The sequence below is a fragment of the Copadichromis virginalis genome, linkage group LG3 (assembly GCF_057382275.1).
Source record: "Copadichromis virginalis isolate Kocher_CV1m ecotype Utaka linkage group LG3, C_Virginalis_male_GT1.1, whole genome shotgun sequence".
NCBI lineage: Eukaryota > Metazoa > Chordata > Actinopteri > Cichliformes > Cichlidae > Copadichromis > Copadichromis virginalis.
In genome coordinates, this window is record NC_140620.1 from 64,413,381 (window position 1) to 64,437,508 (window position 24,128).

General features: G+C 42.3%; 2 protein-coding genes and 1 pseudogene across 2 annotated transcripts in view; 2 read left to right on the forward strand and 1 right to left on the reverse strand.

Moving 5' to 3' along the window:
• LOC146716611 (protein NLRC3-like) overlaps positions 1 to 24,128 on the forward strand; it is a 200,365-nt gene that overhangs the window by 35,848 nt on the left and 140,389 nt on the right. The window lies entirely within an intron of this gene.
• Positions 6,955 to 8,355, reverse strand: LOC146716613 (neuroligin-4, X-linked-like). The gene is made up of 2 exons (XM_085452502.1): positions 8,074 to 8,355; positions 6,955 to 7,768 (listed from the first exon to the last, which is right to left on the reverse strand). Exons 1-2 carry the CDS (start codon positions 8,292 to 8,294, stop codon positions 6,955 to 6,957), a joined length of 1,035 nt encoding a protein of 344 aa, XP_085308628.1. The 5' UTR covers positions 8,295 to 8,355.
• On the forward strand, positions 9,606 to 12,000 carry LOC146716614 (uncharacterized; annotated as a pseudogene).

Sequence of the window (24,128 nt, forward strand, 5' to 3'; positions counted from 1 at the left end):
TCTTTTAGGCGCAGATACAAATATGACAAGTATCAGTGTGAGATACAAAAGGTCACATCAGTCAGCAGAGGGAACAGTGATCACACAGCAATGTAAGAATAGAAACATAACAGTGAATCTGGACATGTATACAGATGGAAGCAAACAAACAGGATGTAACACTACATTAAAGCCACAAATGGGAAGAAAACAAACACAAAGGAAAATATATTTGATCTCAGGAATCCAAATCAGATGCTTTAGAGCAGGGGTCGGCAACCCTGGGCATGCGTGTCACAGCTGGCAAGCGAAGGGTTAACTGATGGCACGACCATAGCTGGACTGGCCATCGGGCATACTGATGGTGATTTTTCGTTTTTCTGGGCCAATGATGTTTTTTATGATTTTTTTTTTTTTTGTAACGGTATAAACAATGAAAGATGGCAGATTGGCCGGATGCTGGTCGATGTGTAGAAATAAGTCAGTTGTTTGGTGGTGGCTATGGCGGAGCTTCCACAGAGGCAGCAGGTGGATGAGGGATAGGGGAGGCGGGAGGAGCAGAGACCCGAGGCGGCCGCCGGTCCGAGTGTTGGCCCCCTTGAACTTTCCCACATTTTGTCACATTACAGCACAAACATGAATCAGTTTTATTGGAATTCCACGTGAAAGACCAACACAAAGTGGAACGGAAATCATACATGATTCCAAACATTTTTTACAATAAATAACTGCAAAGTGGGGTGTGCGTAATTATTCTGTCATGGAAAAACACACTGCCATCAACTGTTTTGTTTTTGTCAAAATCACTGTAATATAATCACTGTACCTTTATATACACGTGACTTATATTAATGCTGCTGCCCTCTTGTGGCTAAAGTGTAATTATGTTCTTGTTATTAGGGAAAACATTTGAGAGTAACATGACAAATGAGTCAGCACTTTGGCTTCAGCTTAAGAAATCCTCGTTTTTATGTCATCAGTTAAAGTTGCATGTATTCATTATCATAAGTTAACCTTTAATATTGATGTCTTAAATTGATTTTACTTAAACTAGCAATAATTTTATGGTTGCATTAAATAAATGCATCACTAATGAATGAACTATTTCAGTAATTAATTTAAAAAATCTACATAATCAATTAAAGATATATATTAATAATGAATTATCCATTAATTTCATTTAAAATTTTTCAATATTTGTTTATATACAATTCAAATTAGTTAATTACATATTTAATCAATTATTGGTTTGTTTTCTATTTTGATTATTTTACTGACACATTTAATGAATTATTTAATGATGTATTTATTTAATTCACGTTGCTACTCCTGGCCCTGCATCGCTGTTCATAAATACATTTTATTTGTCAGCTTCACCCATCAAAGTCAGGGGGCGGGGTTAATGCTGATCAAGTCAAAACCATTGCTTTGGTCTGGTGGGCGTTCTTTTAGTGGGCTTTTCTGTCACGGCCTGCGTGGCAGACTATGATGAGGGGAAGGAGGACCCAAATGCCAACACGTTCTCACTCCTGTATGGAGGACCACAAGAGCCACGCGCATCGAAATAAAGAATTCTGTGCTTAAGTAATGAATTATAGAATAAATTCTGCATTTGTAAATTCATTTTTGAATTCCCATTTAATAAACTGATTTTTGAAATGCTTTTAAAAACTGCATTTCAAAATCCTTTTTCCAATTGCACTTTAATAAACTGCATAAATTGCATGAATGAAGGGATCCTGCAGCGAAACGGAGAGCCCAACCTCTGACTTAGTGCCTGTTTACTCAGTCTGACCACCTGTGAAGTTAACGCGCTAACGTGGCTAACGCTAGCATCACCACACGTAGCCCCGTTATTTTAAGGTCATCTTAGCTCATGAAAGTTTAACGTCGCAGCTGTACGAGCTAGCTACGTGTTTTGTAAGCTGCTGTGCTCTTCACAAATAAAGCTGGAAGCAGCTCAGACTATTAGAACCAGCACTTACATTTATGTTAGAGCAACAGCTGCAGCCTTTAAACTAGCGATTAAAATGCTGACAGTAATCAGAATCAAAAACGGTTTTATTGCCAAATGTTGAGCAGGTTTACAACATTAGGAAATTGCTGCGGTGCTTCAGTGCAAACATACTGTCATATAACACTTAAATAAAAATAAAAATAAGGATTAAAAGTGCTAAGTAGATAGATATATACATGAGTGCAGGTGGTGATCAGGGCCAAACATGGAATGATGCAGTGAACACAGCGTAGGGTCACGTGGTAGTGGTGGGAACAGTCATACGGTTATTGTTCATGTGTCCAACAGCAGAGGGGAAGAAACTGTTCTTATGGCGAGAGGTTCTGGTGCGAATGGACCGGAGCCTCCTGCCTGAGGGGAGCAGGTCAAACAGACTGTGTCCAGGGTGAGAAGGGTCAGCTGTGACTGAGCTGCACGCCCCAGTGTCCTGGAGGCGTACAGGTCCTGCAGAGATGGGAGTCTGCAGCCAATCACCTTCTCAGCAGAGCGCACAACATGCTGCAGTCTCTGTTTGTCCCTGATAGTGGCTCCAGCGTACCACACGGTGATGGAGGAGGTGAGGATGGACTCGATGATTGCAGTGTAGAATTGCATCATCGATCATATAATCCATTGTTTCAAATTAGACCTAAAACTCCCCCTTTTGACACATCTTCATGTGTCAAACAAAACCACAACTAGAAAATTAAAAGAAAAAGGTTCATCAGATCATTTCTCAGAAAACCTCAGCGATTCTCCTCTCGAGTATATTTGCTCTGGGCCTGCAAACCTGTGTTTAAATAATAAAATCAGTTTAATTATCATGTTCGATCTTTTCAGCTCCTGGCTCCACCCAGAGCCTGCATCCCCAGAACGACCTAGAAACAAAACCTGTATATTAGCATCAACTTCACATTTAAACTCAGTTCCCCCCCTGTCCTTCCCTCACTGTGATCCACTCTGTGCTATAAGAAACTAAACTTAAAACACAACAGTTATCAGTCATGTGCTTCATACAAAATGTGCGTATGTTTTAGTTTCACGTTGATCCTCTGAGTGTCATGGTACTTCTTTTAATCTGACTTTATCAAATCGAACCAAAATAGGTTTGCTGTCTTTACTTTGCTCGTTTCCCTCCAGCACCACCTCGTATCACCTGCCCTTTCCCTTGGACCAGTGTTTGTTGTTCCATAACTGGATTTGGAATGTGACAAGTCCACCAATCCCCTATATAACTCCTACATTTGGCTTTGGTTCTGTTTTCCTTCTATAAAATGTCATTGACTTCTACAGTGGCCTGCTTTGGTTAATGGTAACATCAGTAATATCAAACATTTTCTCCCCTTCAGCATTTGGCATTTTCCCAACAATATAATGTGACACCATCATCTAAACCCAGTCAATAAAACAACATTTTCTTAAAGCAAACATCAGCAACCCAAAATTAGCCGCCCAAGGGTGGAGTCTGCAGCTCCACTCTCATGTGAACCTTTCGGTCTCCCTCTCTCTCTCTTGTGCTCCTGCCAAAAGCAAAGCAAAGCATCCACCTTTTTCTTACCGGCGTCGTGAATTGTTTGTCAACATCTACTCATCCTAACGCTGGTCCAGTCTTTGTCACGGCTGCACAGCAGACAAGTGGAGCCTCACGCGCAAAGCATCAGAGTCTCCACCCTCATCAATATGAGCTCATTTATTTGTTGTTTCTTTTGTTTTTAGAAAAAGAGTTCTTTATGATCTTGGACTGGATTGACTCGCTGCAATCCTTTAGACAGGAACTCGCAGGTTCCCACAGGTGACCTTTTCCTCAGCCCATTGTAATCTGGAAAAGCTCACCTTATATTTGCTCTCACAACAATGTTTTACAGCGCTGTTAATTCAATCTTGCAGGCCTGCTTAGAACAAAGAAGGAGGAAAAGAGAGCTGATTATTAGCTCATCAGAGCACAAAACATCATCACCAAAGGGGGCGACACCTGACAGTTTTCTCTAAGTGCACTGTTACAGAAATAATGAGCCGCTCCTCGACATGTCCATGTTTAGTAAAACTCCCTCTATTGAAATAAGAAAACAAGCCAAAGCTAACTGACAGAATGAACCCATCACTAAAACAACAACCCCAAAAATCTTCATCACAGAAAAGTTTTGCTTACTAATCCAACAATATGTTGTGGGAATTAGAACTTTCCGGGCCATAAAGCTTTTGCCGACTCTTGGCTTAACTAATACTGACATAGTCTGAAATCAGACTTAAAGTCACTCCCTCTGTTCATTTAGGATAAATGTATCTATATCTGATTTAGGCTAAGTGCCTTTTGTTTAGATGAACTGCTGGACTTCCAGACCAGCAGGTTTAGGGAAGTCTTTATGGGGTCACACTCTGACCCCCCCCACCACACACACACACACACACACACACACACACACACACACGCACGCACGCACAGGCAACGTACTCTTTGTTTGTATGTAGACGTCATATGTTAATGAACGTCATATGTATATTCATGTAACCTCAATAAAAGAGCAGTGTTACGGGGGAGCGGACGAGAGCAACTGGGGTGAAGCGAAGGAACGGCGTTTGTCCGGTTCTCTCCCGTGCACGGGAAACATGAAGAACTTTGCCTACTCGTGTCTTGCTTTGCTATGTAATTAAATTGTCCTTAACGTTCCAACGAATAGGTTTATGCTACAAACCTATCACTGAGGTTAACTACACAACCCCTCGCCACCTCCTTATACACAGGAGTGAGTACAAAAGGGTTCGTACGGACGCATCAGCCGGCCGTCCTTCTGCTCGACACTGTTAGCTGAAAGATGATCGGATCATCCTCTGTCCTGTATTTAAGGCTGAGAGTCTTTGTCCAGTCTCTTTTCCACAGCTACTGTCCACAGCACTGATCCACCTGCAGCACAGCCCCACTCAGTTGTTTTATGATTTACATTGTGCACGTTTCCCTTCCACTGAGCTTACAAAACCTCTGACAGGAGAAGTCAGGCATGTGTTTCCCCCACCTCCCCTTTTAGGCAGTAATAAAATAGAAAACAAACAATCAAACAGGCTAAAGCTAGAGCACAAGCAAAGACAGCACCGGTGACTAAGTTCTCCCATACTGGACGTACGCTACCACGTGGGCTCAAACAGCAGCACATCAGCTCAGTTTACATACTGTTGACATCTTCATCAGAGGGTCAGCAGGGAGCGCTGCTGAGCTGCAGTGGTCTCCACCAGAGTGACGGAGCAGGAATCACAAACAGCACAAACCCACCGTGTTGTTTCTACCCTGTTCAGGAGATCTGAGCCCCCATCCCTTTTTTTCATGTTGCAGCTCTGCACTGCAGGCCCTGAACGCCTCCCGGTTACCCTCAGTGTGCTTAGAGTTTCATTTACAACCGACGAGCTCACAGATCATCTGCAGGCAGGTGAACGAACCCTTAATGTGAGGATAATAGCAGAGCTGAACTGAGGTCAGAAATAGTCAGGAACGGTGTCGACACAGTGAAGTCAGCTGTTTGGGAATTTGTCTGATTATCAGTTTGGGGGGGTCGGTGTTAAATAACAAAGGCGGTGTAGGATGGAGAGAGGAGGAGGGAGGGAGCAGTGATGATATGAAGTCAGAATACACATGTGGCAGACATAAGGGGGTCAGACAGGAGCAGCATCAGTCTCTGCTCTGTTTTGTTAATAACGTAGAAAAATAATTTTGTACAATCAAGCTACATCGACGGACGCTTTACCTCACGTACCCTAAAATGAAAAAGTAGTGACAGTAAGACGGAGGCTGCACATGACACCATGACTGAGTTCACAGCTGTTGCTTTGATTCTAACGTTTAAGACTTTTGGCATCGACTCCGTTTTAATAAATGAGTGCTGGGAGGCGTCGTTTGACTTCAGGAGCTCCTGCAATGCTCCTGCGATGCTCCTGCGATGCTCCTGCGATGCTCTTACTCTGCGGGAGAAAACCAAAAACCAAAAGTAGCAAACATGGAGCGATATGACTCGTTTAGATTTTGGGAAACGTGCATCGACAGGTACAGTGTCCTTTTCCCCGCGTCTTTAAAAATAATTCATGCATAGATCCCCCACTGAGAAAACCCTTTTATATACTTTCTCCTTTGTACACATTTTATATAGAACTATATATAATATCATTTCTCTATATCTATATTTTCAGAAAAATTCTTTCCACACAATAAAAAACAACAATTTAACAAATGCTTCAAACAAAACAACAAAAAGAGAGAAGATGGAAGAAAGAAAATCACGACTGAGGCCAGTTTGGCACTTTGTCATGAGAACATGACAGAACTCTGTTAGTTGACGGTAAATAGCGAAACTCTATTTTTCTTTGGTTTTTCTTCTCCCTTGATGAGAAATGAAACACAGCAGTACTTACTTGGCACCTAAAAATGCTGGTCGAATGAAAGATATCAGTGTTTTCATAGTTATATGTTTAGTGTACGCCTCCCCCCTCCAGACTGCTCAGCAGATCGGGAATTTTTAGAGAAGAGCAGGAGGGAGGCGTGTCAAATGAGAGGAAGAGAGCAGTAATAAAACACGGATGTAGAAAAGAGAAGCATAATGTGCACATAACACACAGGAGATGGAAAAAGAGATGACGCCAGCGTAAAAAAGAGAAAACAGCGAGGAGCGAGAGAGCATTCGTCCCTTTGACAAATGTTGGAGGTCTTGAGCCTGGAAACAGCAGACCGTCTTTGAAAACAGTATCTTTGAAAGATCTGAGTCACCCACCCCAAACTGCTCATCTGCTGCTGGACACTTCAGTTGCACCTCCACATGCCACCAGTGGAGGGAGCTGCCAAGTTTCACAGCACATGACGCAGCAGGTGTAGTTGCTTTTGGAGAAAGAAGAGAATAAGAGGACAGAACGAAGGCCCACGTCTAGAGGCCTCCCTTCCAGAGCGGAAGCAGAGCCAGTGTTCCTGGTCCCTAGGTGCCGCTGTGTCGGGCCTGTCCCTACTATACCCTGGTGGTGGAGTGGGGGTGGGGCAGGGTGTTGTTGTGGCCGTTGAAGGCGTGAAGAGGCTGCATGCTGGTGATGGTGCTGGGGATCACGGTGATGGTGTTTGGCTTCATCAGCGGCACGTTGTCGGGGGCGCGGCGCAGCGCCAGGGTGTAGTCGGGAGGGCAGGCGGGCCGCAGGATGTCGTGGGGTCGCAGGGGCTCCATGTCGTGGTGAGCGTCGTGCTCCCAGTCCTTCATCTGCAGGGACATGATCTCCTCCTCCTGGCTGTGAGCCAGGTCGTTGGCGGGGCCGCCCCGCTGAGGGGACAGCCGGTGCCGGCGCATCTCGTGCTGCTTGTCACGCTTGTAGTAAAGGGCGGCGAAGGCCAGGATGTTGAGGAAGAAGAGCGACGCTCCAACTGCAACTGTCACGCTCAGTTCGGTGGAGTAGTCGCGGGTGTCTCCGGGAAAGAGGTCCTGGGGCGGGCGCTCTGAGCCCTCGGGCTCAGGATCTGATGGGAAGGTAGGGTAAGGATGACGAGTGGTTCGAGGAACGTTGTTTCTGGGCCTCATGGTGCCGGGGTCACGGCCTGCGGGGGAGCGCGTAGTGGTGGGAAAGAGCACGTCGTGCAGGCTGTGAAGATGAGGGACTAATTCCAGCCAAAAGGCCACTTTGTTAGCTCTGTAGTTGTCTCTGACACGAGGTTTCAAACCGATGTGAAGGTACTGCTTGTCCTTCCAGTTGAACTTGGTCCAGATGACCTCCTCGAAGCGGTTGGGCTTGGTATGAATGAACTTGGTGTCCTGAGGGACGGGCAGGTTGGGGTCCCTGGTGGAGCATAAAGGTTAAACGTTTCAGTTCAAAGTTATATTCAGTCTCCATTATAAGTAACATGTGGCATCAATACACTGAATACAGACAGGAGGCCCATTCTCTGTGCAACCTTTAAACTATCTAAGACCAACCGGCTGCTCTGGGATCTGGATGCTTTTGGTGAACCAGTATGTTCAATTCTTCAAAGCCACACGGGAATTAAACTAGCAACCCAGATTCAAGTATTCAACATGACTAGAAGGCTGTCAGAGAACATACAGTAACGTGTACAGTTTACACTACTGTGACATGAGGCCTACCCAGTCTTTGCGAAGTTAGTCCAGTAAGTCATGACCACAGCGCTCAGCATCACATCGTTCTTGGAGAAGTTGCACGGGAACAGGTCCGTGGCACCGATCATCGGTACGCCGAACACGTAAGGTATCTCGTCTCCGTGCGCGGCGTCGGCACTCGGGCCGCGTCTCGGTGTGGCAGTGGTGGTAGAACGTGTAAAAGTAAACTGGGGACTGAAACTCAGCATGGAGTTTGGCAGTGGCCACAGCTGGTGCCACCCACTGGTGGTCCGTAAACAGGAAGTGAGTGAGAAATCTAGAGAGGAAAAAAAACTCTTTCTGATAACAGAAGGAGTGACAGGCAGCAGAGAGGAAGCATGACTGCATTATCCAAACATGTCTGTACTGTGACTGTGGTCCGGCTGTGAGGGGTTCGCAGGCCGATCTGTCAGAAACACCGACACTGAGATTGGGAGCCCACTACCTGGGGGATGATAGCATTACTGCCCACAGAGCCTCAAAGGTTAAGGCGCAGACACGCCGTGATGTGGATGAGTGGCTCTCTTTAGCACGCTTGTCTTGTTTGATGCACTTCACTGGGCTCACATGTTACTGATTCCATTCTTTACTCGCATGTTTTAAACGCTTAAAGCACTTTCACAGCTTTTTATATTCTTTTGAAAATTCATGTGAACTCAAGCTGTCAGAATTGTAATGTAAGCTTTGATAATTGTCCACATTTGTCATTTTGACGATTATCCGTTTATTTTAATGAATACAGCAAACAGAAAAAAACGAACAAATCAACAAACGCGGCTCCTAATGAGACAAAACCTGATGATGCTGCAAAATGCAGTTAAGTGAGAGGAGGCTGTAAAATGGAATAACTGAAAAAGTGGCAGTGTACAGAGGTGGCGTCCTCACCCTCTGGGTAGCCGTAGAGGTTGTCAACAAAGCTGGAGATGGTGTAGTCGAACGCCGCAGCTGAGATGCCGTCGTTGTCCTCACTGTCGTCCACAAACTTCAGCCCCTCTCCCTGGTTCACTCCTATCAAGATGTCATAGTTTAGGAGCTCCCCCTGGTGGAGCAAATAAGGAAGAACATGCTGAGTGCTGGAACAGAGCCTGTGTGCATCACAAGTCTACAACAGGAAGTGCAGCTGAAGCACAGCTTTGTGAATTGGCAGCATTTCATTTCCCAGTAAACAAAATAAAGATTAGCTGTTGCCATGAAATTCCTACTATAAACTGTAAATACTGCAATATATGCAGGGTTCATACACATTTTTAGGGTCAAATTCAAGCACTTTTTAAGCACATTCAAGGTCAATTTTCAAGCTTTTCCAGCACATTACCAAAAAAGAAGCATGTTTCACTTTGCATCACCTCAGTAAGACCTTGTAAAAATTTAAACAAATCATCTGAGGTCGATTTAAATGTCTTTTGTTCGTCTTTTGTTCCCCTTTTGTTAAAAGAGCAGCACACAAAAATACAGAAAAAGGAAACGGTTGCCTTACATGCATATAGTGTACAAACTCAAAAAACACATTCCTCTTAAAAATGCGCAAATGTGAACAAATCAACTTGTTAGAGATCTTCATCTCCACTGTAAATAAACAACAAGCCAGAGAACAAGAAAACTGCACCAAACACCACAAACACCAACAAATTAATGTCTTCTCATCAGACATTGAAGCTTCTTTCCTGTGTGACATAAAAAATAAGAGACAGATGTTTGTTTGTTTTTTTAACTAGTTAAGCACCCACGTTCAGTCATCCACCCATTCACGCACACATTCACACACTGGTGATGTAGCTACAGCCACCCTGGGGCGCCACCAGGCCCTCTGACCACCACCAGTAGGCAACGGGTGAAGTGTCTTGCCGGGTGAAGTGTCTTGCCCGAGACTGTCCAAGCCGGGGCTCGATTACAAGGCGAACTCCTAACTCTTGAGCCACGATCGCCCAGTGGGGACATGGGGACATTTCAATTTCCAGCAGGAAGCTCCCCCTTTTTGTTAAACCCTTTAGATCAGGGGTCGGCAACCTGCGGCTCTTTAGTCCTTATAGTGCGGCTCCGCGTGGTTTGTGAAAATAAATTAGCTGAAGTGTATTTTATTTATGTTAGTTCTTTTTTTAACTTGTAGTTCTAAATTGGAAGATTATTGTGATTTTGCAATATACAAATAAAATTATATTTTGTTATTTTTTCATCGCTCAAAATAAGCGTCACACTCGCGGAAGCCGGTGTACCCGGCGAAACGCCGTGCATTTATCGAGCCTTTCAACCCCAGATAGGCCAATTATGGCTCTTTGGCTCTTTGGGTCTTAAAGGTTGCTGACCCCTGCTTTAGATGAACAGAGTTTTTTAATTAAATACATAATCTTTAATAAATGTTCTCTTTTATAAAAAGTAGGATAATTAAAAAAACTTTTATTATACCTCTATTGCGTAGAAAAAAAACTCATGTTTTCTGTCGTCTGTTATATAATATTAGTGATGTTTGTGACAATTAATTTCTTAATCGGCTGGACTAACCAATAGTCCACAACCAGGAAACACTGAAATTTTAAGTTAAGTTTGAAAACAGTTTAAAAAAAAATACCCCATTCCAAAATGTCTTGTGACAATCTCATTGGCTTAGGGAGTGATGATGTCATAGATCTTAAGAATCTTAAGTCCTTTGATGTTTTTCCTCAAGTAGGGGTGAGAAACAGCAAGTTTTAGTTCGTTTCAGCAGCATCTGTGTTTGCAGCCTACAAAACGTTCACCACAAGCTCTTCAAAGTCATCGTATAGAAACTCCAACATGTTTCCAAGAAAAAAAACAACCAATTCAAAAAGATTACGCCGCCTCTCCTTCCTGGCGTGGCCGGCCAATTTCCCCAAATGGCGTCTCATCCTTCCAAAGGGCGTTAGAGGAGAGTAGGAAGGAAAACTACCTTCTCCAGAAAAAAATGCAACAAATTGAAGAAGAGAAACTTCAACTGGAGGACAAATGTAGACGAATGGAAGCCCAAAATAAAGAGCTGGAAGAAAGACAACAGCGCCAGCCGGACATAAAAATTATTAATGAGGGCTGGGGAATCAAGTTTGCTCAGAGCCGAGAGCAGATTGTGCACCTCATTAAAGAAAACAGGCAAAAGAGTGCAGAACTAAAAGAAATGACCAACCAGCTCCAAGACAAGAAAACGATGACTGATAAGATACAACGGGATCTCCAATACATGGACCGAAAAAATCGGCTCCTCCAAAGACAGCTCCATGAAGCTGTGGAAGAAAAGAATAAATTCCTCCAACAGAAGGAAGAGCAGGACAAAAAGCAACGAGACATGCAGCACGAACTGAAGAGCATGCAGGAAAAATACCGCATGCTGAGAGAAAGCCTGGATGAAACACTGCGCCAAAATAAAGACCTTCTTCAACAGAAAGAGCAACAGCAGGAAAGACTGAAAGAAGGAAAACGTATCGTCCAGGACTTTGAGTCTAAAAATCTAAAACTGCAAGAGTTTTGTAATCAGCTGGAGGACAAAGCAACTAAAGTGGAAGAAGAAAAGGACAAACTGGAGAAACGCTGCTCACAGATGCAGAGAAGGATCAATCAGATAGCGAGAAACAACTCCGAGCTCGTTAAGGGGATTTTGGTGGAATTCAATAACTTGAAGTGTGAAAACACTCAAATGCAGGCGCAAAAACAACAAGAAGACAAAATACATGAAGACCTGCAGCTCACGCTCCAAGAAATCCAGAAAAGAAACGAGCAGTTAGAAGACAAGCACAAAGAGGTCCAACAGAGAAATGCAGACATGCACAAGGACAAGCTGATACAGGAGGCAACATCCAAACAACTCAAAGACAAGCTTGAAGAACAACAAGCAACATTGGAAGAGGTGGAACAAAGATGTGAGAAACTTGAAGAACAAAACGCAGAAACCATCGATGAGCTGAGAAATCTCATCCTGGAGAAAAAAGCGCTCGTGGAAAAGTGCATGAAAAAACAGAAAAAATGGTTCCACTTGTTCCAGAGGAGAGACGCTACTGCTTCCTCACCTGATGTAGCCTCGTCTTGCTCCACCTCTGTTAACCCCCTCAACCAGTCCCGGCCGTTGACTGTCCCCTCCTGAGCCTGGTTCTGCCGGAGGTTCCTGCCCGTTTAAAGGCAGTTTTTCCTCCCCACTGTCGCCAACTGCTTGCTCAGAGGGGATTGTTGGGCTTTTCTCTCCTCTGCCTTGTTTCTTCATTTACTTGTTTAACTTTTTTCATTATTACTTCATTTTACCTTGTTTCTTCATTTACTTGCTTGTTTAACTTTTTTCAACTTATCTAAATAATAAACCAATTAAATTTATCCTTTGAGTATTTTTCATCTCATCTTTACAGAATCTTTCCAAAACATTTTCAAACATTCAGATCTGTCTTTTATTTTCTTCTTGAAGCCTCATAAATGGTGAACTAAAAACCCGGAACATGGTTTGAAACATAGTTTCAGCTGAAACTGGCATAACATGCTGTGTGTGTGTGTGTGTGTGTGTGTGTGTGTGTGTGTGTGTGTGTGTGTGTGTGTCAGGATATCACTAGTTAGGTCATCATGTTTAGACTCATTCACTCCAAAATTATTTAGGCCAAATCTTTAAAACAGTGTCATTTCATACACATTTTCAATTCACTTCAATCGCACAAATGCAGAAATAATTATTTGCAGTATCTTATTTATTATGAGAATGTCATGCCTGATCATTTGTACCTACACCACCAAAAATGGGGGCAAAAGGGAGGAGATCATGTTTAATCGGTTATAAGAAAAGGTCAGAAATATAAGTGCCGACATGAGCAGTGTCCACAGAAACCTCTGACTCTCAGCTCAAAGCTCATATAAACCATTTCTACAACCAGCAAACAAACAAAGACACCGAACAGTTAAAAGAGCAGTGACGTCACCACGAATCTGTGGTCAGGTAATATCCATGTTTTGATTGATGATTTTCTGGAGTTAAATGTGAAAATACTTTTTAATTTATTTAAAAGTATTTAATAGCATATAACACCCAAAACATGCTGGGTGTGGAAATAAGAAAATCAGAATTTCCTCTGTTTGAGTCACAGTAACTTTGACATAGTAACATTTGCAGTAAGTCCTAAATGTTCACCTTTAAAATCCCTCCCTCTGTTCATTTTGCCCACATCATGTTTCAGTGGTTGGCCTCAGGTTCTTCAGCTTCCTGACAGTCTGAAGTCAGCTGACAGAGTTTCACCTGCTAAATACACAGAAAATCTTGTTAAAGCCGCACAGTTTGCCCAACAGTAATATTCCCATTAAGCCCTTTCTAAACACTTTATAACAATGTGTCATCACTAAATTATAAACTTCTTCTCCAGATCTGCACGACTGCACTTAGTCACAGACTTTATTTAATTGTCCTGCGGCTGCTATCATATATTTTACCAAACAGTTCTTCTCACACAGTCACAGATATATTTCTCTCAATGCAAACTTCACTCATGTCTCAGACAGGAAACTTGAGTTTTTCTTTTTTTTCTGTCCCCACTCATTCAACTAATTTGCATATTGAGTCACATCTCGAGAAGTTGCCCTGACAACAGAAATGCATATTCAAAACATTGCTGCATAATTCAATTATTATTCTTTTATTTTTATTTCTACAGTCGTCACTTCTTTTGCTCAATCAGCTGGAAACCACTTCTAATTCACTATTTTAAACCTGCTTTAAGCTTCTAATCCCTGGTTGGTCCTCCCAGTCTCTTTTTCCTTGTCACAAAAGTCGCTCTATTGTCCTGCAACTTCCTGAGTTATTCCTCAGCTTCAGCCTTTAAGTGTGTTAAATCTACACCATTCAGCATTTATGTCATGTATTCACATTCATGAGTGTAAGCATGTCTTCATTGCGTGTATGTTGTGTGTTCATATTAATATTGAGTGTAAGCTGGTCTTCGTTGCCTCGATGTGTTTTTATAATCAGATTTAATTCCTGCATCTTTGCGCTGAACTGTGGATTCAAACTGTCTCACTTCTGATTCTCTCCAAAAATAATTTCACATGTGACAATTTCTACATGTGTGTTTTATATTTTTCTATTCATTTATGTATTATTAGTTTATTTATTTCTTTATCTCTCTTACTTTTTTTATTTACCTTTCTGTTGTGATGCTCTGGATGTTTCTAAACCCACAAATTCAGCCTCAATGTTCAACCCAACTTTCCTATGCTGTCACTTTAACACGTCCAACCTTCACCTCTCACCGGTCCTCGTCCCCTCTTCTCTCAACTTCCTGTGTGGCCTCCCAAATCAAACACAGGCCCAAATCAGCTGTTTCTTCTTCTCTCTTCATTCTCTCTTCCTCTTTTCAGTCTTTTCTTGGCGCTTAACTCCCAGCATGGCAAATATGAACTCAGACAGTCCCATCCAGTGGTTTCACACAGTCATGTCACTGGTACACTTTCCAGCTTGTAATTCAGAGCGCATGTTTCCATCAACATACATGCTGCTGGACCCTTCAGTGTTGTAGGTCAGGTGCACTGTCTTTTTGCCTGCTGTTAATTCTTCAAGTCCACGGTGTTGTTCTGTCTGTCTTCTGTCTTCATCAGGAGATTAACTGTCCTTTAAGCTTCTCAGGATAAGGACAGGATGAGAGGTGAAGCTGTGACATTTTAAACCAAAGCCTGTTTTCGTCCCAATTCTGTTAATCTATCATTTTTCTGCTGTATTCTTCCAGGAGGTTGAGCAAGTCCATGGGCACCTGTATTAACACACTAAGACATTTATTTAATATCATTTTCATTACTATTACTTTGCACTTTCATTCTCTAATTCCTCTGTTTTCATTTTGAAATGTCTCTCACAAGCTCACAAGCTATATTCAGACTTCCTGCTTCACTTCCTGCCAGACACACACTGCGATTGGTTTATAAAGGCCTCTCTTATTAAAATACATAAAACAATCTATCCGGAAAATAAGCACTAAGAATATATATTTATCTTGTAACATTGTTTAAGTTAATGAACAATTGTGTTGAAAACTGAGATTACAATATCAATCAAGATAATTATAATGATGGTTTTTGCTGTAATTAATTGTTGTAATTAATGTTGATGTTTACATGATTGAAATAACTTGAACACAAACACAAACAAACAAAGAGGAAGACCGCACCGGACAACTACAAGTCCCAGCATCCTCTGTGTTTAGGGAGCAGCAGTGAAAGTGAAAGCAGGAGCAGGAAGGTGGAGCTGAGGCAGGTGAGTGTTAACATGAATATGTTTCTTCTTATGACATAAAATAATTCCACGCTGTTCGTGTCTGTGGGTGAAATGTGAGGCCGGTCGGCTCCTCTGAGCGCTGGTTTCCTGTAAGTAGAGAGGAAGTGAGTTTAGCTGAGCCTCCGTTTAGTGTGAGAGAGCAGGAGGAGAGTGAGAGCTGTGCTGAGGCAGGGTGAGTGTTAACACCGCTCTGACATTACTGTGTCTCTGTGGCGGGAACAACAGGCTCCGTCAGTGGAGGCAAAAATAATCAGACTTTGGTTTTTCAAAGGAAACAACTTTATGTCGGAAGTTCCCGCACGCTCATTGGATAACGATGTGTCAATCTCGAGCTATTAGCCAATGAGCGTGCGGATTCACAGAAAGACCCGCCTTTATCACGGGACTTTAAAAACTACAATGGCGACAGAAACTCCGTGAGTGGAGTTCAGGGTGACGTTATGAAACTGTGACGTTTGAGCCACTTCCCGTTGAACGTGAAACTGATGGTTTCTGGTGTTTGGGTCTGTTTTTCTGTATTTATGCAGATAAAGTGTAAACTCAGATGAATTATACCATCAAATGTTAAAGGAAAATATCAGGATGAGTGTCTGTGAGCTGAGAAGGACGTGAAGCGAGCAGTTTATCCCAGAGCTGAAGCTGCTCTGTGTGCAGAGATGAGCTCAGATTCCTGCTGTGATTGATCAACAGTCACAGAAATGTAGACTTGTAGTTATTACTGCAGTATGGTCACAGCAGATACTGATAAACATGTATTATGAGGATGGATGATCAAGTTTCTCACTCTCTCCTTTAAATCTCAGTTTTTTCTTCTTCACAGTTTATCTGTTAATTTATTAATGAATAACACTGAAAGAGTTTCTGTTATATTTCCCCTTGAACATCAGCTTATTAGGGCGGCATTAGGAAATAGCCCCCCTCCAAAGAATGAATAAATGAATGATGATAATAATAAAATGATTCAAAAGCAGAGCTCAGAGTGGTAGAATGGTCAAACATGGATCCACGGGTGGTTCAACTGCATTTGGTGACGTGACCAAAGCAAATCTTTCAAATAATCCCACCATCAACGGGATGTTGTCTCCTTTACTACGGTTACTTTACTTGGTCACCGTGTGAATTTCTTTGAAATGAACCAAATTCTTTTATTTGTCGGTTGTTGCATATTTAACCTCTACAGTCAGGAAAGGAGGAGATGAGGCCTCAACAATGTTGGGTTGTAGCTGTGGTTCAGGTTAGAGTGAGTGTCCATGGAATAAATGTAAGTCAGTGAACTGGAAACATGACTGTGTTCAAACTTTGTTTCCTTTTTATAATGAGTCTAATCAAAGGTGGACAGAAGTATCTCCACTGTGACTTTTCTGTGTCACCATCAGAGCTTCTGCACAGTGTTTCTGGGGCAGATAACATTGCAGCATTATGGAGACATTATGGAGACAAAAAGAAAAGCGTCTGGACTTCTTTAAGTTAAACTTAAAGGAATCCAGACGCTTTTCTTGGACTGTTGGTTTCAGTGTTTAGTCTCATTCACACACTCAGACTCTTCACACACACTGATTTGCTGACATAAACACACTCCTGTGTGCTTCACACACACACTGAGGACCATCTACAGACTGTGAGCTCCGTCTTCTTTGTCTTTGGAGCCGAACTCTGACAAAGTTAGGAACAAAACTTTCTCCAGCGTGTGAACTTTCCTCCTAGACTCAGTCTGAGCAGTCAGACCACATATTTCTAAAGCAGCACATGAAGGTGTGGCTCACACACACACAGGTGAAGGAAACAGCTGCAGTATTAAAAGCTGCTTCACTGTCTACAAATATATGAACTGAATGTTTCTTTCAGGCTGTAAAAACCTTATTTATCCTCCATTACAGTCCTGCATTCAGAGCATTACTTCTGTTATATTAGTACATGTATTTTATTCTGATGAACACATGAAACTCTGAGCTGGATTGAATCCATTGAATCAGAGTCCAGGACTCAGACTAAACACACTGAATGTGTCCTGAGCTCGGCCGCTGTTCCACAGTAACTGCTGTCAGAGTCACTGTTACTGAGTTAGCTTAGCTAGCAGAGCAGCTAGCAGTTAGAGTATGAACTCTGTAAGCAGTCAGCTCGGTCCTGGACATGGTTACTGACATAAAGCTGCTCTCTGCAGCCATGTTTGACCTGCTGCTTTGTAGGACTACAGTAATGGAGGATTTGGAGGCTGAACTGGGCTCTGTGACACTTTTTGTAGTGAACTGATGAAAGCTGCGTCTCAGATGGATGTTAGTCCAACACATCAGACACGACCTCTGCAGCTCTCAGTTGATGTGCACATGAATGATTTGTGTTTCCTCTGCAGGTGAAGGTAGAAAGTGTGTGTGAGCTGATGTGAACTGAGCAGCATGGATCAGTGTGAGGACAGAGAGGAGGGAGTCCCTCCCTCTAAAAGCACTCTGTGTGGGGAACATGAGAGCCAGACCAAAGCTCAGAGGTGAGATGACCATCTCTAACTGTCCATGACTCTTCTCCATGTCACAGCTCAGCACTCACATCACTGCTCCATCATTATTCACACTCATACCTCTGTGTGTGTTGTTTTAAAGCCCAGAGCTGTGGGGCGTACCAGGCTCAGCTGGACATAACCCTGAAACTAATCCAGAACCTGGACCTGAACCCAGCTGTGTTTCCTTAAAGAGCAACGTGTCGAAGGGTGTTGGTGTAAACTTTAACAAAAGACTGTTATGTGACAAAGAGTAAGTACATTATTTTTATGAGATTGTTCATCATGTCTTTAATTTAATATTTCCAGTTTTTCCTTCCTGTCTCATGAAGCTGTTACATTTATTGTTTTTCTTTTAGGATCAATAAGAGGCCAGAATCTCCTGGACCTGAACCCAGCTGTGTTTCCTTAAAGAGCAACAGGTCGAAGGATTTTGGTGCAAACTTTAAAGGCTGTTCTTCTGCTGCTGAGAGGTAATGTGTGTCTAGATGTTGTTCCTGACTCTGTATTTCTGAATAAATCCTCATGTTTAATATCAGCTCAGCTCTTTTTCACACATTTCTATGTTGGTATGTGAAGCGGTGTGTGTTGGAGTGTTTCCACAAACACAGCAGTCAGAGTGGAAAGAGTGGATGTTGTAGGAGGTGTTTGTGTAGTGAAGAGGCTGAGTGTCTGTAGGACTCCAGCTGCTCCAGCAGGTGTCTCCTTTGTGCTTTGCTTCAAACACAGTGTAGGGAGGAGCTTCCACTCAGGTGTTTCAGGTGTTGCTGGATGGAGGAGGACAAATAGTTTTTCCCTTCAGTGACACTTCAGCAGCTCAATGTTCTGGGAGATGTTTGTCTTTATGAAGGTTTATGGATTATTGTTCTTACTTTGGTTAAACTGAGCAATACATTTTCCATCTAACATTTAAAGTAAATTTCCAGGTGAATAAAAGATCTGCAGCTGCAGCCTCTGTGATGTTTCACAGTCTGAAAGTAACAAATTCAACCAGAGTTCAAACAAAGGCTTAATATACGTGTGTGTTTGATATAATGCCAACAAGTACAAACAGGTGTTCTTACAGGTCTTAATCACAGAGCTCTGATAAGTCTGGTGACTTTCACACTCAGCAATTTTGCTGCCTTTTATTTTATATTGGCCTTTTTAAAGCCCTTCAAAGTCTCCCACATTCATACAGAGCTTTTAACACCAAACTCCTTTACAGTCCTTCTCCTCTCACACACGATCACACGACTGATTTGTCTGCAGCAGCTGTGTTACTGCTAGTATTTTATTATGTGTGTAATCTCCTCATATTGTTCCTGTGGTTTAGTTTGACTTCCTTCTGCAAACTCAGCTGCTCTGTTGCTGATACACGTCTCCATGAATATGATTGATCAGATGCTGCCAACACCATGTGTTTCATGTGAGCGCTCAGCTGAAACCCTGGGTTGACTTATCGAGTTAATAACAAGCTTCACGTGACTGTGAATGCTAAAGTGAATCCAGATAAAGGAAAGAGACCCTGCTAATGTTGGACTCACTTCTTAGTGTAGATCCCAGGAGGAAGTTCAACATAGCCATTCTTTGTGCTAGCTCGACCAAACCTGAGACCACAGTGCAGGATAATGATCATCATCTGTCTCTGTCAAGGACATTTAAAATCCACAAATAACAAACATAATTATATTTGATCTTTAAAAATATGTTTTCAATTAAAAAAGCATGAGCACACTGGTGGATTACAGAAACATGAAAACTCGTTAACAGTAAAGTTAATTTAGACGTAAACAAAGTGTCAAACATACTTAAGTAGAAGGACTGATGTTTGTGTTAAAATACCCTCTTAAAGCTGAAATACTGATTCAGCTTCTTTACTCAAGTAAAGGTAAAAGAGTACAGGCTCTGAAATGTACTCACAGTATTAAAGTAAAAACTCCATCTTTGAAGGAAATTTCTGCCAGTTTTTGTGCAAAGTTACCTGAATTTCTACCTCCAACATTAATATGAGAAAATTATCTGAACTTTTATTCTAATGAATTTAATCAGCTTGAACATTTTGTAGCACAAAAGTAGAAAAAACCCAAAGGGAATCAAAAATAGCTCCGTTTGCTGTTGCCTGCATTGTAGATGGGCGGCTTTGCCTCAACACCTAAACAGGAAAATGAGTTTAGTCAAGTATTAAAGTGGGATTGAAGAGGTGAGGAAACCAGAGATCAGGTGTTGTGGTGCAGCATTAAGATAAGATGGGGCCTGATTATTTAAGACCTTGTATGCAGTGTTGGGTAAGTTACTTTAAAATAGTAACTTAATTACATTACTAGTTACTTCTCTCAAAAGTAACTCAGTTACTTCAAGTTACTCGTTATTTTCAAAGTAACTAGTTACTAGGGAAAGTAACTTTGGTTTTACTCAGAATTCTCTTGTTAATGTGTTGCTTCCATAACTTTGCCAGTCTTCTAGCTTGCTTACTTGCCACAGTGCACTGTGCCACCTACCAATAGAAAGGAAAAGATAATGTGCATATTTCCACGAGAGAAATCCCACGCCTGGACCGTCATTGACTGCTGCCATGATTCTAGCCTACGTCACAGCGTCATGTGCGCCTTTTACATCCAACACAAAAACTGCAGTCGTGGTGCTTTGATTGTACTCAGAACTCAGAAATTCTGCCTTCTGAATAGGAAGATGTAGGTAACGCCAGACTGCAGATGAGCTGCATACAGGGCTGGACTGGGACAGAAAATTGGTCTGGGCATTTTGACTAGAGACCGGCCCACCATTATAGGAAAAACATAAAGCCTTTGAATGAAAACAAACGCTGTTGTGACAGTGATGTACACTGTTTTGATGGTATATATGCATCAATCTATCAATCGTTTGTTGTAAGATTCAGATAATTATTTTTTAAAAGCTAGACATTTTAAATGAGAATAAGAAAGAAAAGTATTTCCTTGTGCCCACCTCTCCCTGTTAATGCCCTACATGCCCCCCTGGCAACACTTTGCTAGATCCGCACCTGCACAGTTACCAGCTGTCAGCTACCTAAAAAAGGATCCTGGTGTTATTTGTCTCTCAGAAACAGTTCATAACTTCCCTTCAACTCATTCATGTCACCTAAAAGGTAAACCTGTTTCTCCATCACCTGTTCAGCTCTGATGATCCAGTAAGGACGTCTCCTGGTTTCATCTTCATGTTTCCCTCTCACCAGATAACCAAACCATATCATGACCAGCAGCTTTACAGCTGTGGCTCCAGCAAACATCAGCTGATACTAGAAATTAATATTAAATAAATTCTAACAACAGCTGATCAAGCGTAAACGTGCTGCTGTTGTTTACCGTGACATCTGCTGGTTTCCTCTTTCTGGCGCAAAGTGAGCGATAAACAAACAAGAGAGCCGATCAGCTGATCATTGATCAGTTTTCATGATTGAAGTAGAAACGGGAGAGGGAGGGGGGAGAATGAGAGAAGAAGAGGCAGCTGTGCAGCAAAGACACAGAATAACTCCAGCTTTGTGTCTTTTTCATTGTAGCTGAATTACGGGACAAACTGATCCTTTTCACCTCAATAAGAAACGCGTAATATTTTCTCTGAATACCAGACGGGACGGTTGGCAACTCTAATAACTTATGAACAAAATAAAGTTCAACATCATTAACTTCATAGCACCACCCAGCTGTATAGAAACTCCGTCATGCTAGCTAGCACGCAGTACGGAAAAAGTCAGAATAACGAAAATAAACTCCACCTAAACTTGGTTCATATCTGACCCAGAGAGACTGCAGGTCATAACTTCTTACCTGAAGTTCAGTTCACACTTGGACCGGCGGCCGCCTCGGGTCTCTTTTCCTTCTGCGTCCCCTTTCCTTCATCCACCTGCTGGCCTCCACCACTTGCTAATGTTACTGAATCTGTGGAAGCTCCGCGATAGCCACCACACGAAGTAACGAGTAACGACCCTATCTAAATCTCAGTAACGACTAACGCGTTCCTGATTTTGGCATAATAACTAGTTACCGTGCTCGTTACCACAATAATAACGTAGTTACTGTAACGCGTTACTTAACTCATTCACTGCCAGCCATTGGCAGTGAATGAGTTAAACCCATTGACTCATGCACTGCAATTGACGGCTATAGATGTCAATGGCAGTGAATGAGTTAATAACGCGTTAGTCCCAACACTGCTTGTATGTGACGAGCAGGATTTTGAATTCTGGATTTAACAGGAAGTCAATGAAGGGAAGCCAAAACAGGAGAAATCTGCTCTCTCTTTCTAGTCCCTGTCAGGACTCTTGCTGCAGCATTTTGGATCAGCTGAAGGCTTTTCAGGGAGTTTTTAGGACATCCTGATAATAATGAATTACAGTCGTCCAGCCTGGAAGTAATAAATGCATGAACTAGTTTTTCAGCGTCACTCTTTTTAGCATTTTTTAACAACAAGCTTCTATCTATTAGGGCTCTTGTCTCGCCGACTGCTGCCTCAGATCCGAGTCTTTCTCCTGTGTGCTCAGCTGTCTTAGATCAGTTTGATCCCGTCTCCCTTAATGACTTGACTGCGGTAGTTCGTAACCTAAGATCATCACACTGCCCCTCTGATTGTCGCCCCCCAACTACTCTTTCAAGGATTGTCAGGTTGGAGATCGGCCTATAATTAGCTAAGACAGCTGGGTCTAGGGATGCTTTTTAAGTAAAGGTTTAACTACAGCCAGCTAGGGATGGGTACCGTTTAGATTTGAAAACCTGTTAAATCAGAATCAGTTGCTGATGACGGCTTTTTTCTTTTACATCAATCACGTATAATCTTAACTCAAAGTGAACATAGACTTGATTGCTCAGATCAGCCAATTCAAAATGCTAATTCAATCAACTCTGAGATCATGGCTAGACTCAGTTTGTTGGCCCTGCACCTTAAAACTATTCCCTGTTTGTCTCTCGTGTTTTTTGGATATTGTTTTCACATCTTATGTCACGGCTAGCGGGGCGAGCCATGTTGAATTTAATAAAGGACCCAAGATGCCGACACTGCTGTGAAGTGAGTGAGCTTTATTGAAACGGTGAAGTGCAGTGGAGATGGCCTGTGCAGAAGCTAAGATAACCTCTACTGAAAAAAACAAAAAACTAACCTGAAACCTTAAACGGAGACACGGGGAGACAACACAGACGAACCAGCAACAAGCAGGAGAAAACAAAGGGCTCATATACACAAAAGAGCCATCAGGGAATGAGAAAAGGGAGACACAGCAGGATTCATTGGACATAACCAGACAAGGGGAAGCAAAAGTAGACACACTAACGTAGGACATGGCACTGTCAAAATAAAACAGGAAGTGAACACAGAGACACAATACTAACACAGTACAGAGGGAACACAGAAACCAAAACCTCAGAACTAGAAAATCTTAATCAGAATGAAATTGTAACAAAAGACAATAACAATCAAAACAAAACTACTGAGTCCACAGACTCGGGACATACATCGGCTCAAACTGTGGTCATAAATATTTTGTACTTGTAAATCAGACTGTGTAGTTGTGAACTGAGTTTTGTAACATTGTAAAACAAAATATCTGAAAAGTTTATGTTTTTGCGTTCATTGATTTGTGTGTGTAAAAATGTAAAAATGTAAGAAACTTTAGAACTACTTTTGCTGACACAAAGTTTGGCGAGCACTGCAAGTTGTCCCTTTAAACCAGTCACTGATATAAAGAGAGCACCTTGTTCCAGGGCATCTGAGCATGGAGGGAAAGCTTTATGCAGGAGATGGTAAGAGCTGTTGGGACTAAAGAAACTGAGCAGAAAACTACAGACATCTGGAAACTGTGTTGTTAATTCTCAGTGGGATCACCAGGACTAGCAAAGCTTCACCATGACAGTCATCTGATTGACTGAACCCATCCAAACATCACTTCATGGACCTTTAGCTTGTGTCTGTGTGTGGACAGACATAACATGAGCTAATTATACATTACTCCTCCACAGAGTGGACCAGCAGAGAGCAGAGGTTTCCACTGGTCAGTCTGCACAGCAGCATCAAACACACCTGGACTCTGTGGTTATGGTTTGTAGTACTACGTTTACATTTGTTCTTTTCAGTCACCTCTATGCTGCACTTTGTGGACCAGAGGATTGTCAGTGTGTCCAACATAAATCAGAGTTTGGGCTCCATGATTTCAGTCAGATTGGGGTGACTGTAGCTCAGGAGGGGAGCAGGTCAGCTACTAGTTAGGTTTGTGAATCAAACCCTGGCTGGCAAATGTACTGGGTAACGTACTAAACCCAAGCTGCCCTCTGATGCATCCATCAGAGTGTGAAAGAAAGTATTTAAGCA